At 43.1% G+C, this 14742-nt stretch overlaps 2 protein-coding genes across 9 annotated transcripts in view; one reads left to right on the top strand and one right to left on the bottom strand.

The window, feature by feature from the left end:
- The window catches only part of LOC309616483 (sialic acid-binding Ig-like lectin 14), a 51187-nt gene that overhangs the window by 13085 nt on the left and 23360 nt on the right, over positions 1–14742 (top strand). The gene's annotated exons all lie outside the window — the stretch shown is intronic.
- On the bottom strand, positions 86–11720 carry ZNF175 (zinc finger protein 175). Of its 8 annotated transcripts, XM_082367096.1 has the most exons (7): positions 11536–11720; positions 10174–10445; positions 9478–10077; positions 7355–9318; positions 6689–6815; positions 6330–6425; positions 86–2346 (listed from the first exon to the last, which is right to left on the bottom strand). In XM_082367096.1, the coding sequence occupies exons 5-7, from the start codon at positions 6720–6722 to the stop codon at positions 482–484; spliced, it is 1995 nt and encodes a 664-aa protein (XP_082223222.1). In that variant the 5' UTR covers positions 6723–6815; positions 7355–9318; positions 9478–10077; positions 10174–10445; positions 11536–11720; the 3' UTR covers positions 86–481. The 8 variants fall into 8 exon arrangements, with proteins under 8 accessions (XP_082223222.1, XP_082223221.1, XP_082223216.1 ...); XM_082367095.1 differs by having other exon boundaries at positions 7355–10077; XM_082367090.1 differs by lacking the exon at positions 7355–9318 and having other exon boundaries at positions 11476–11719.

Raw genomic sequence — 14742 nt, 5'->3', positions numbered from 1 at the left:
AAGAAGAGAAAAATGACACTGTGAAGACTAGAATCACATTTATGCATTTACCAAAAAATATACATTCATCTGTATACATATTAGGTTCTTTTAAAAAATATGTAATTTATTGACACCTCCTGTTCTGCAGTGAATTCTATAGCAAACACTACAGAATTGAGGGTATGTGTATGTGTGTATATAAACAAATATGCTGACCTAAAGATTCTGTCTTATACCATATTCTACAGAAACTTCTCAATGCATTAGTCAGGGTTTCTTCCCCAAGTGAATTTTATAACTTTTAATGAGGCTAGTACAAATATGGACATTTCCACTCATTCTTAAAAGTTCTTTCCCGAATAATTTCCTTCACATAAAATGTGTAACTTGGTGACATGCAGTGCATCCCTAGAGTTTTTCTGAAGCATGAATTCTATAATATATGATTAAATCTGACTCATAAGATTTTTTTCTTCAAGAAATTCAGAGTTTATTGCATTTACGTATAATGCATATTAGGAATTGACTTCTGAGTAAAGCCTTGCACAGAATAACTGCTTTTGTAAGATTTGTCTCTGGTATGAGTTGTTTGGTGTTTATTAAAATTTGATCTGTTGTTGAAGGTCTTCCCACACTTGGAACACACGTAAGGTCTCTCTCCCGTGTGGATTCGTTGATGCACTTTGAGTTGTGGTTTCCTACTGAAGGATTTTCCACAGTCACAGCATTCGTAAGGTTTCTCTCCGATATGAGTTCTCTGATGTGTAATCAGCTCTGATTTCTGGGTGAAGGTGTGTCCACACTTGTAACAGGCAAAAGTTCTCTCTCTACTGTGAGTCATCTGATGTTTATGGAAATTTGACCTACCATTGAAAGCCTTCCCACATGCAGTGCATACGTAGGGTTTCTCTCCAGTGTGGATCCGCTGATGCTCTCTGAATTGTGACTTGGAAGTAAAGGCTTTCCCACAGTCACTGCATTTGTAAGGCTTCTCTCCGGTGTGAATTCGCTGATGCATGCTGAGTATTGACTTCTGGTTGAAGGCCTTCCCACATTCACTGCACACGTGGTGTCTTTCTCCAGTGTGAATTTTCTGGTGTATGTTGAGGTGCGACTTTTGGGTGAAGGTTTTCCCACAGTCACTACATTCATAAGGTTTCTCCCCAGTATGGATTCGATGATGTATATCAAGTTGTGACTTGGAAATGAAGGATTTCCCACAGTTGTGGCACTGATAAGGTTTCTCTCCCGTGTGACTTCTCTGATGTACAATCAGGTGTGCCTTCTGGATAAAGGCCTGGCCACATTCAATACAGACATAAGACTTCTCCCCTGAATGGATCCTCTGGTGCAAGCTGAGTGTTGACTTCTGGGTGAAGGCCTTCCCACATTCGCTGCATACGTACTGTCGCTCGCCGGTATGAATTTTCTGATGTATACTGAGGGTTGAATTCTGGGAGAAGCCCTTCCCACATTCAGTGCATTCGTAGAGTTTTTCTCTAGTATGAGTTCTTTGATGTCTGAAAAGAGATAACATCTGGAAAAAGGCTTTTCCACATTCATGGCATTTATAGGGCTTCTTTCTAGTGTGAGCTTTCTGGTGTGTAACCAGTTCTGGCCTCTGAACAAAGACTTTTCCACATTCCTTACATATATACGGTATGTTACCTGTATGATCTGTCACATATACACAGAGTTTTGGTTGTGGGGTGAAGGCTCTCCCGCATTTACCACATTCCTGGAGGTTTTCTACACTATGGAATCTCTGTTGCTCAAGGAGGTGTGACTTCTGGGTAAAGTCCCTCCCACATTCAGTGCACTTATCTGGTTTTTCCTGAGTGTGAACTTGATGTTGTGTGAGTGACTGTTTACGGCCGAAGACTTTTGTACATGAATTACCTTCACAGAAGGTCTCTCCTGTATGAGTATTTTTGCAGCTGGCACTGGAAGAGCTATGGGTGAATAGCTGACCAGATTCAACCATCTCATCAAGATGTTCTGTGGTGTTGCTTTGACTTTGATGATTTACTTCTAGGTTAGGTTTCAACCTTTTTGCAAAAGAGCAATGTTTATGAGGTCTCTTTTGTGAAGGAACAAGGTGGGGCCTCGTGTGGATGATTTTCCCAGGGTCCTTATAATCACAGTCCCTCTCTGTGTTCAGTTTTTTCTTGTTGATGAAAGCCCCCTGATGTGAAGGTTTACTTTGATTTTTCTGGTCTCTCTTTGTTTGGTCAGCTTCTTCCCACAGCTTTTCTAAAATGGAACACCATGAGCCATCTCTTGTGACTTCACCCAACATCTCATTGTGAAATGAAGCTGTTTCAGAAATTTCCCATTGTGGGGTTTCAAGCCCAAACTCCCCTTCTAGAAGGAGAAAAAAATGAAATAGATACAGTGAACAGTTAGCAAAGGATAGAGGAAAAGTCACGTGGAGCTGATTGAGATTGCGCACAGGGAAATTGCTGGGTCATATACCAGTGGTGGTCCTGATGGTGATCATGAGAGAAAACAGTTGCACAGCCCTTATTTTATGTCAAGCACTTATCTGTATAGCACTTAGCACTCGCCAGGCAATGTTCTACGTGATGTGTACACATAAGCTCATTCAATCCTCGCAACAACCCCAGGAGCTAACTACTTATTATCCCGGATTTCCACATGAAGAAAAGGAAACACACAATGGTTAAGTAATTAGCCAAAATCACTTTGCTCAGCCTTGGGGAAAGTTAGATTTGAACAAGGGCAAACTGGCTCCACTCATGTAGGCGGTCTTGATACCCAGACCTAGTGGGATGACTACAGGATAAAAGAGGCAAGTGTGTCATAGGGCAGCATCTGTGGATAGCCAAAGGTTGAAGGAGGGGGCTCAGAATACAGAGTCTCTTCGACTTACAGTGGGGTTGTATCTTGATAAACCCATCAGAAGTTAAAAATATCGTTAAGTTGAGAATGCATTGAATACACCTAACCTACTGAACGTCGTAACTTAGTCCAGCCTACTTTAAATGTGCTCAGAACACTTACGTTAGCCTACAGTTGGGCAAAACCATCTAACACAAGGCCTGTTTTATAATAAAGCGTTGAATATCTCATGCAATTACTTGAATACTATACTGAAAGTGAAAAACAGAGTGGTTATCTGGGTACAGAAAGGTTGTAAGTGTACTGGTTGTTTCCCCTCGTGATCACATGGCTGACTGGGAGCTGCTGCCCAGCATCACAAGAGTAAGGTACTGCATATCACTATCCTGGGAAAAGATCAAATTTCACAATTCAAAGTATGGTTTCTACTGAACATGTATGGCTTTTGCAACATTGTTGAGAAATTCATAAGTCAAACCATCATAAGTCAGGGACCATCTGTATAGGTCTTCATTAGCTTTCAGATCTAAATTGTAACTAATCTCCCAGCTTCCTCCCACTCGTGAGAAACAATACAAAATCCATCAGCCCTAGATATTCCTCTGAAATACTATTAAAGTATCAATCCTAGGGGCTTCCCTGGTGGTGCAGTGGTTGAGAATCTGCCTGCTAATGCAGGGGACACGGGTTCGAGCCCTGGTCTGGGAAGATATCCCACATGCCATGGAGCAACTAGGCCCGTGAGCCACAACTACTGAGCCTGCGCGTCTGGAGCCTGTGCTCTGCAACAAGAGAGGCCGCGATAGTGAGAGGCCTGTGCACCGCGATGAAGAGTGGCCCCCGCTTGCCGCAACTAGAGAAAGCCCTCACAGAAACAAAGACCCAACACAGCCAAAAATAAATAAGTAAATTTTAAAAAAAGTATCAATCCATAGCCAAGCACTGAAAGAATACCTATACCCAAACTCGCAACTCTCCATGAAACTGAAGTTTGTCTTCTTGAACTTAGGAATATGCATATCCTAAGAAGGGTACACTGGAAGACTGGACAAGCAAGCTGTCCCCTAGAATCTGTTTCACCCTTCTTCCACAGAGGTTAACTGTGGCCAGGTACAGGGCAGCCAAGCCACGTAACAGCTCACAATTTCCTTTGCAATGAGATGTGACAGACACTGTTTTTGCTGATGGAATGTGCATACAACATTATGCACCACTTCTGGCCAGGGTAATAAATCACAGCTTCTCAATACCCTCCACCCCTTTTCTGCCTAGTAGAACCTGGCTTTGGGTGCAGTGCATTCAGTCCCACAGAGCGACAGCATCATAAAAGATGGTACTGCAATGACAAAAGAAAAACTTCAACACCCGAATGAATACAAAACGTAAGGCTTCCTGCTGACCTGCCTTTTAGAAGTGTTTTATAGGAGGGAAATTATTCTGGAAATTATACTGGTCCTTGGTCTCTTTGTTAATAACTTTCAGCTTTACTTAATATGCCATTTTTTTCCTAAGAATGGGAGTCACTGATCATCCTATTCGCTAGTAAGAACGTAACAACAGATTCTTTAAAAAAAAAAAGTGGCTAAATTTTATTATTACTTTATCCTACCAGAGATATAAATACTGAGTATGATAAGACCATCACATCTTGTTTTCTTTTCTCTTTCCATCACTTGGATAAACTGTATCCCAGACCCTTGTCCTGTCCCCAAACCTCAGTCATCTATCACTATTTTTAAAAAATGAGAATGCTCTTTATAATCACTTTTAGTGTGTATGTGTGTGTGTGTATGTATGTGTATGTATGTATATATATATATATATATTTTTTTTTTTTTTTAATTAAAATTTGAGAAAAAAGAAACAAAATACCAATCTTTGGGGTAATAAAATCTGTCAATGGCATCTTGACCGAACTCATGATGACCGGGAATCCACAAATCCCATTAGGAACAAAATAACCCAAGCATGAGAAACTAGGGAGCTGGTTTATGGTGATACCCGTGTAATTAATGAAAAGGGTGAATTAAATTGTACTTTCAAAAAGAAAAAATGGGGCTTCCCTGGTGGTGCAGTGGTTAAGAATCTGCCTGCCAATGCAGGGGACATGGGTTCGAGCCTTGGTCCAGGAGGATCCCACATGCCGCGGAACAACTAAGCCCGTGCGCCACAACTACTGAGCCTGCACTCCGGAGCCCGTAAGCCACAACTCCTGAAGCTCGGGCGCCTAGAGCCCGTGCTCTGCAACAGGAGAAGCCACCACAATAAGAAGCCCACGCACCGCAACGAAGAGTAGCCCCTGCTCACCGCAACTAGAGAAAGCCCGCACACAGCAACAAAGACCCACCGCAGCCAAAAATAAATAAATAAAATAAATAAATTTTTAAAAATACCTTAAAAAAAAAAAAAGAAAAAATGGAAATTCCCTGGCGGTCCAGTGGTTAGGACTCTGCACTTTCACTGCTGAGGGTGTGGGTTCGATACCTGGTCAGGCAACTAAGATCCCACAAACCGAGTGGCGTGGCCAAAAAAAAAGAAAAAAGAAAAAGGGGTAGAATTTCTAAAATAAGAAAATGAGTTAGAAGACTGAGATGGAAGAGCCAAGAAACAGAAGAATCTAAGAAATGTATATGGTGAGAAGAATTTCTGATTTGTGTAATGATTCCAATTTCTGAGCTCCCCAAAATAAGGAAGTGAGTCATCCCACGGGAACTGTCCACCATGTAGCTAAATAAGAGAACACAGTTTAGGCATGGGGCCTGGAGGAGTTGATAAAGGGATCATCAGAAAAAAATTTTTAGGCCTAAGTGTTGAGAATAGAAGGGCCCTTTAAAGGGATTTAAGGGATTTAAAGTAATTCCTCTATGAAGGGATGACCAGAGGGAAGTACAGAGGCCCAAGCTGGAGGCACCGCAATTAGGGGTAAGAAGAAAGATCCAGCACAGGAAAAAAATTGATGAATTCAGGGGACAAATAAAAAGGAAAAAAAAAGGCTTTCAGAAAACTCCACAAAGGGATAAAACAAGATGACAAAAGCAATATACAGATGGAAAATCCAGTCAGGTAACGTGAAACACTCTGTTATTAGAAAAATGAGATTAAAATATGAAGCAGCTCTATCATAACACAGGCCATAAATGAGGAATTTGATAAATATTAAATGCTGGCAAGCAAGATGTACAAATGCAAATCCCTGTGCATTCCCACATGACAGTGTGGATGGTGAAGCCCACCTGAAGAGCCACATGGTTTACTTAGCTAAATTCAGTGTAGGCATATCCAGTGATGAGGCAATCCCACTCCTGACTATTCACCTCAGAAATTCTTATGTTGGCCCCTATGGGACATTTACAAAATAATGTTTGGCGGCATTAGCCTTAGAAACTAGGAGTAGGAGGTAACCTGTGTCCACTACTGGGGGAATGGATAAGTGTGGTAGGTTGAATAATGGCCCCTCAGATCTTCACGACTTGACAGTCACTCACCGTGATACCTCTGACGTGGGAGTTCAGCCTCCCCCATCCATTGCTCCTTTCCTTTTTCCATCCTGAAAATGATCTCTTGGTTGGGAATGTGATACCCTGTGAATAAGAAAGGATATTGCATTCGGACATGGTCTTGGGCTTTAGAGGCCATTCAATGAAGCTCTATTGGCACATCAGAAAAGTCAACACCTTTCACTAGGAACAAAGTAACACTCAAAGATGCCCAAAAGGAATCAACAGTTTGGGACAAGCCAAGGGCAAACTGATTACATTCTTAAGACGTCCCACTGCATGCCACAAGAAGGAAGGGCATCTCCTCAAGGAGGCCTGTCCAAGAGTCCCAGGTCAGATGTGCTCACCCACGGAGAAGAGGTGGCTGTAGATCTCCAGCATCACGTCCTGGTACAGGCGTCTCTGGGCAGGGTCCAGTTGCTGCCACTCCTCCCTGCTGAAGTCTATGGTCACGTCCTCAAATGACACGGAGCCCTGTAACAACATACCCCAGCTCAATGAGAATTAGTCATCATTGGTGAACGGGCACTTACATACAAGGGTGTGTTTTTAATGATTTTTTTCACCATGATATATATGGCTTCCCAGTGATGTGACTTCTTTTATGTTATGATTCCTACTCCTCTGTGTGAAATTCATAGGATTTAAGCTATGTTAAGTAGTGCAAAATGGAGTCACAGTGGCCAATGTGAACTTCCGCATTAGTTGTTGTGAAACAGCCGGTATAGGGCTGGGAGCGTCTCAGAGTGATAAATTAAGAGTAGATAAGGAACGACTTTACTGGAACAGAAGGAGCAACTGAGCGAGACAAGATCCCCTGGGGTGTAACCATTACATCCTATTGACAGACTCCTTATAATGAGAGCACTGGGCCAAGTGACTCCTTACTCCCCACCCCTTTTCTCCCTACTTTGACGAACCTGTGTTGTGTGCTAATTGTGTACAATAAACTGAGTGACTTATTAATTGAATATTGGCTACATTGCATACATCTCTAACCCCATGATTCTTACCTGGCCTCACTGCTGGGCCGCGTGACAAATTGGCTCCTTTGTTCTGCACCTCGTCCTATATATCTCTTTATCTGGCTGTTGATTTGTGTCCTTTAATTATCCTTTGTAATAAACTGGTAATCTAGCGAGTAAACTGGTTTCCTGAGTTGTGTGAGCCACCCTAGTAAATTAACTGAACCCAAGGAGGGAGTTGTGAGAACCTCTGACTTATAGCCGATAGGTCAGAAGCACAGGTGGACGTGCCATTGGCATTTGAAAGGGGGTGGGGGGACTCTTGAAGAACTGAGCCCTTAACGTATGGGATCTGACACTGTCTCCAGGTAGACAGTGTCAGAATTGAACTGAATTGTAGGACACCCAGCCGGTGTCACAGAGAATTGCTTGGCGTGGGAAAAATCCCTGCACATTTGGTGACCATAAGTGTCAGAAGTGAAGTGTTCTATGTAGAGAGAGACACACAGGAGAAGTAATTGATTTCAGGGAATACTGAGCTAATCAAAATTTAACCCACCTCGTGGAAAGGTAAGCGTGAAAAGCATGCATGTGAGTGCTGCAGGTGGGAGTATATGACAGAGGGCCAAACATAAACCTGGGAATCTGAGGCGGAGCTATATTAGGGTGTCATTAAAGGATTAGGAAGTAAGTACCAAAACATTTAGTTAAAAAGGTAAAAATTGATTGCCTCTCAGGAGGTGGATTTTAGAAGAAAAGACAATGGTGACAGCTGTTTTATTTACAAGCCCAGCGAAACAAACCATGTGCAAATAAAACCAAAAACTACTTCTAAGGGAAACAGTGGCAAAAGAAATTTACACAGATATGCAAAGAAAAATGGGTTATTAATATATAATACATCTTTGAAAGTCCAGAGACTAAGTCAAACTAAAATATAAATTGTCAAAGGACAAGAAAAGTAAATCACAAAAGAAAAATCATTGACCAATAAAACTTTGGGAAAAAAAATTATCTTGCTTGTAAAAAAAATACAAATTAAAGCAACAATGATATATCTCTTTTAATTAAGTTAGCAGAGTTATTTAAAACAAAAACAAAAACAGAACCAAAAAAAACCCTAACAACACAGTATTGGCCAGAGTAGAGGGAAGGCTGCAAAGCCAAGATGACGTGAATGTTGTTGGAGAACATTCTAACGTGAGCGGAGAAACTGCTCGAATATCTCAGTGAGCAAAACAGAATCAGGGCAAGCAAACGAAATATCTTCAATGTTAAAAAAGGAACAAGGCTACTAAGTATCATGTATCTTAACACGTAACTGAACGTGCTTTTGGAAATGCTCTTAACAATTCAGCCAACTTTAGTACAAAATGAAAGACATTTTTCTACAACAGTGTCACTGGTATGGGCTGAATTGTGTGCCCCGACCCGAAATTCATATGCTTAAGTCCTAACCCCCAGGACCTCAGAATGTGCCTGTATTTGGAGAAACAAGGTATTTCAAGAGGTAACAAAGTTAAAATGAGGTCTTCGGAGTGGGTCATTATTATTTTAAAAACATGCAAGTAAAGTGTCATGAAATACACAGAGTAACTTGGAATTTCAGGAAATCTTGAGTATACCGAAGAACCCTGCTTTCTCATTCCAAAATATCAAATATTAATATCTGTGAGCAATTTGGAAACATTATTCCCCGGCACTTTTATTCATCTTTTAAAGTAGGAAAAACAACATGGTCCTTAAAAGCCAGTTCTTGCTCTAGTAGCCAATGACTGTAAACTATGAGGACAAAGGGGAAACCAGCCAGTCTCGGGTGAGGAGTCAGGTGGGGACCAGCTAAGACCATGCGAAGACCCAGCGGTGGATGGAAGATGCAGGATCTTCGCCTGTGCTGAGAAGGAAGGAATCAGCATTTCCCCGCCTGTGGCTGGATGTACTTTTGCTTCTTCCTTTGCCCCAGGGCCAGCCCTCTTCTACTACACATCCTTCTTCAGCCAGTTCAGTTTCCTCTGTAACACACAATGCCCATGGATGAGGAAACATCGGCCACCTGTGCTCTGCTCTACGCAGGAGAATCCAGCTTGTCTCAGACACAGGGAGTCCAATATGCTGCTTCCTGTGCCTGCCCTCAAGTTCTGGAGAACTGTCCCCGTGGGGCTCCTGCTTACCTCACATGATCTATCCCGCTCCTCTGGACCCAAGACCTGGGGCCTCTGCAGTAAATTCACATCAGCAAGCATGTCGTTTCTGGGCTTCAGTTCTTGGTCCCTTTTGCTGACAGCTCCACTCTTTCCAGGAGCCTGGAGCTGGGTGGGCATCAGAAGGCTCCAATCAGAGCTGCTGGGAAGAGTCAGGCTGGGGCTGTGAAGGGAGGTCCTGCAGCCTCAGCGATGTGGCCTGACCCAGGGGCTCTGCAGGGACACCAGAAGTCCTGGAAAGGCAACGACCACATAGTTCTCATCTAATATTCACTCCACATGAATTTCTGAAGGCCATTAGGTGAAAGTCACTGTGTTCGAGATGAGGGTAGACAAAACTCGGAAAAGTCTAGCTATTGGGGTAAAAAATGAGAAAAGATGAAGAGGTTTGGGCTAAACTTAATGAAGCTTTCATTGCAGCTCTGACACCTTTTAACCGTGAGAAGACGAAGATAGTACTTCAGTTGCAGTTTCCAAAATGAGAAGGAAGGTATTTATTGTAGGCATCGGGGAGCTTACATGAGATGAGGCTTGTCAAGCCCTCAACACCTGCCTGGCATATGGGAAACACTGAAAAAAAATCAGCAAGTTGCAGAGTCAGATGTCAGGTACCTTGTTTAATTTTCATGCAACCCTGTCAGCTAAATATTATGATCATTATTATACCCATTTTGTGGATGAGGAAACAGTGCTGTTACAAGGTCACTCAGTCTGCAAAGGGAAGAACAGGGAGTGAGACCCAGGTCCGCCGCACTTTAAACTGCACACAATTGCCACTATCCCATGCGGTCCTCTACGTGGTCAGTTTCCAGAAGTGCCATTTACATTTCCTGTTGCCTTCAGAGAGCTGAGGCTTCAAGCTGTCCGTGTCTGGAGTGCCTAATCCGACATTCTGGCCTTTTCAGTGCCCATCCATAATATAGACAGCTCAGCATTTTCTGACAAAAACAAAACTCAAATTCAATATATGGAACTCCACCTTCACCTGGAAAGCCTGCAGACATGCACCAGGACTCCCAATCACCTACCATTTCTTGCCTCTCCATTTCTCCCTCCCCGCCCCAACCAAAATATAGTCGTTGACCACACTGACCTCTAGAAATCCCCAGTGAGTAGACCAAAGAAGGTCATGAAATGCCTCCCAGTCACCCACGGCCAGGCTTTTGAAACCATTACTGCCCTGATTGCCAAGAAATGTTTCCAAAGGGAGTGTGATTTCCACAGGACCCCCCAAATAACCACCAACATAGGGTTCCAAATAATGCACCCCAGTAGGAAACTCTCATTGATCTGCTCAACAGCCAATCACTGACCCTTACCATGTCCACAGGGACCCGAGGAGACCAACACGGACCTACTCAAACATTCCCAAAGGACCCCAACACCCACTGCTCAAAGAGCAATGCAGTCACCCTCGCAAACCTCCATCACTGACCCCCTAGGTCTCCCATCCACTGGTTCCCATATGCTACCCGTAGCACCCCACTTTACTGATTTCATAGATCCTCAATCACTGCCCCCCTTGCGTGTGCTACAATGTGACCCTCAAAGCCCTCCAATCCCTGAAGCTCCTGCTCCCAATCAATCACTGCCTCCTACAGCCCCCCCCCCAAGCTGTGGATCACTTCCCCAAATGGCTCCCGGTACCATGCCAAGGCCCTCTTGAGACGCACGTTCACTGTCATATGAGCAAGATGCCCAGGCCAACAATGTAAGATCTGCATTAAAATACACTTGGAATTCAAGTTACAAAAATACTTACATACATACAGAAATTAGGCACAGAAAGAGTGAAAATCAGCGAGCCAAGCATTCAACTTAAATTAGAAAACCCCGCTTACCCCATAGCCTCCACCACTGAGAACCCCATCGCTCACCCCATAGACCCCCACCACTCACTCCGCGCACCCGGCATCACTTATTCCACAGGCCCCCATCACTCGGCCCCCAAACGCCCACATCACTCACGCCAAGCCGATCTCGCCTCATTGACCCCACGGATTCCGCATTGCTAATACTCCACATCACCTCAGCATCTCGCAGGCGGTTCACGGCTTAGAACAGTTGACAACATAAGCGAAATGGCCGCTCTGGGCCCCTTGCGATTTGGGATTCCGGTCAGGACTTGGGAGGCCGGGTTTGAACTGTGCGCATGCTCACTAGAACCTTTGAAGCCACTGCCTGCCAATAGTTATCATGGCGTGTCACGTCGTCTCTGTACTCCGCGGTTCAATTTCTTTCAGGGACTGTGTCAGGATGGACGACATGGCCGCGTCCATAAGGATTATGATAAGGAGACCGCCATTTTCAAAGAACTTCCATTCCGTACATGCAGGGAAAACATTAGGCAACTTTCCTAAAAAGTCTTGGAGTTGTCCCGCGTTGGAAGGGGACCAATTAAATACTTGTGTATATATAGTTCTAGGAGAAAACAGCATTGCATATTCTGAAAAATACCCTTTCTCTGTACTTTTTACACTGATTTAAAGCCCCACTCTCAGAATGCAGGTATCCGGCCCCTTCGTCCCTCGCACAACTCTGCCCAGAGAGGAGACACATGTTGGGAGCCCAGAGGTGTTGAGCTTGACAGAGAACTCCTAAAAACTTCGACATTGCCTTAGTGATGAGAGCCATAAAAGTGTCCTTTGTTATGTTAATGTGATGGTTTTTGGAGAGCACTTAAGGATGTATTCCCTCGTTATATACAGGCTCTCCTCGCTTTATTGCGCTTCGCTTTATTACGCTTCACTGATAACTGCACCTTTTTTTTTTTAAACACACTGAAGGTTTGTGGCAGCGCCGCGTCGAGCAAGTTTATCAGCACCATTTTTCCAAAAGCATTTGCTCACTTCATGTCTCTGTGTCACATTTTGGTATTTCTCGCAGTATTTCAAACTTTTTCATTTTAGTTTTTACGATGATCTGTGATAGTGATCTTTGATGTTACTATTGCAAAAATTACAACTCTCTGAAGGCTCAAATGATGGTTAGCATGTTTTACCAGTAAAGTGTTTGTGAATTAAGGTGTGTACATTGGGTTGTTTTTCTCTTTTTCTTTATTTTAGACATAATGCTATTGCACACTTACCAGATTACATAGTGTAAACATAACTTTTATATATGCACTGGGAAACCAAAAAAAAAAAAAACTGTGTGACTCACTTTATTTCGCTTTATTGTGGTGGTCCGGAACTGAACCTGAACTATCTCCAAGGTATGCCTGTCTGCTAAAATGTCTGTATGAAGTTGAATTTCTCAGAGGGCACGTGCATTACTAGCGTTGATAGATATGGCCAAATGGCTCTCCAGGAAATTGTGCCAATTTGCATCACCGTCTCCTGCAATGTGATGAGAGTCTCTGCTTCACTCCAACCTCAACAGCAGGTTGCGTTAGCACTGATTTTGATCTTTCCATTCTTAACAATGAAAAATGTACCCCATCATAGTTTTAACTAGAATTTCTCTTTTTAGGCATGAAGGTGAGCATTTTTAAATAGGTTTCATGATGATTAATATTTTCCATTCTAATCTGTTCTGCCATTCAGTGAACTGACTATTCATATCTGTTTCCATCATTATTAGCCTATATTTCTTTTCTTAAGGATTTGGACAAGTTCTTTTTTTTTTTTTTTTTTTGAAATTTATTTATTTATTTATTTATTTTTGGCTGTGTTGGGTCTTCGTTTCTGTGCGAGGGCTTTCTCTAGTTGCGGCGAGCGGGGGCCACTCTTCATCGCGGTGCGCGGGCCTCTCACTGTCGCGGCCTCTCTTGTTGCGGAGCACAGGCTCCAGACGCGCAGGCTCAGTAGTTGTGGCTCACGGGCCTAGTTGCTCCGCGGCATGTGGGATCTTCCCAGACCAGGGCTCGAACCTGTGTCCCCTGCATTGGCAGGCAGATTCTCAACCACTGAGCCACCAGGGAAGCCCCTGGACAAGTTCTTTTTATGTTAGGAAATACAATCATTAGTCTATAACATGACCATGAATATATTCTCCTGGTTTGTCATTGTCTTTTGATTTCATTTAGCTTGGATTTGCTATCCAAATTTCATTTTATATAGTTGAATTTACGTCTTTAAGCTTTAAAGCTTATACGCTTATAACTCTTTGCTAATCACTCTGGCATTCCCAACTCTGAGATTATATATGATGTTGTGAAATGTGAAATTAAATGGAGTCATTTATGTCAAGGGTTTTTAAAATGGATCCAGGAGGCCATTAAGGGGGTGGACCTTATGCACGTCCCCACCAGGTGGAACCATGAACTTTTGAACTGGATCAAACCACAGTTATTTCAAGAACACTGCAAGAACACCTGCGACTTGTCACTGCAACGAACTTTTTCCACCCTCTAGTTATAGCCTTAGCACTCAACCATGTTCATCTAAGACTAGACTCTGCCTCCAACTCTAATGAAAATTCTTTTTTAAAAAAATAAATAAATAAATTTATTTATTTATTTTTGGCTGCGTTGGGTCTTCATTGCTGCACGTGAGCTTTCTCCAGTTGCGGTGAGTGGGGGCCACTCTTCATTGCGGTGTGCAGGCTTCTTATTGCGGTGACTTCTCGTTGCAGAGCATGGGCTCCAGGCACATAGGCTTCAGTAGTTGTGGCGCATGAGCTCAGCCGCCCCGCAGCGCGTGGGATCCTCCCAGGGCTCGAGCCCGTGTCTCCTGCATTGGCAGGCGGATTCTTAACCACTGCGCCACCAGGGAAGTCCCTCCAATAAAAAATGTTTGTAGTGCAAATCTCCCCTTTTTGCCTTTAAAAACCCCTGACTTTTACTCCTGTGTGGGACGCTGTTTGGGTTGCTACCTGAATCTGTGTGCCCTGAATTGCAATTTTTTGATCCCAAATAAATGCTTTCTGCTTGATTATTGCTTCCTAAATTTATTTAGGTTGACAATGTATGTATCACCATGTATACACGTATGCACACAAACACAATTATATTTATGTTTATATTTAATTTGGATTTATATTTACATATAATCTTGCCAAGGTTTCCTCTCTTCGCCTCTGCCCTCCACACTTTCATACACACTCCTTTCCTCTTGCCTTTTAGGGTTATTTTCCATACCTTGAAAATCCAAGGCCCTTTCTCTCCACAGTTGTCTTTCTTCAACTTCATTCTCTCTTCTAGCTCAGATGACTATTATGTCTGTAGAGAAATGTGTTTTATAGTCCCTGGGTTTGACCCTCCTTAAGGGGACCCTCATGGGGACCAGCTTCGTA

This window comes from Balaenoptera borealis (assembly GCF_965194805.1).
Source record: "Balaenoptera borealis genome assembly, chromosome: 19".
NCBI classification, from domain to species: Eukaryota; Metazoa; Chordata; class Mammalia; order Artiodactyla; family Balaenopteridae; genus Balaenoptera; species Balaenoptera borealis.
This window is presented reverse-complemented; position numbering and strand designations above follow the sequence as displayed.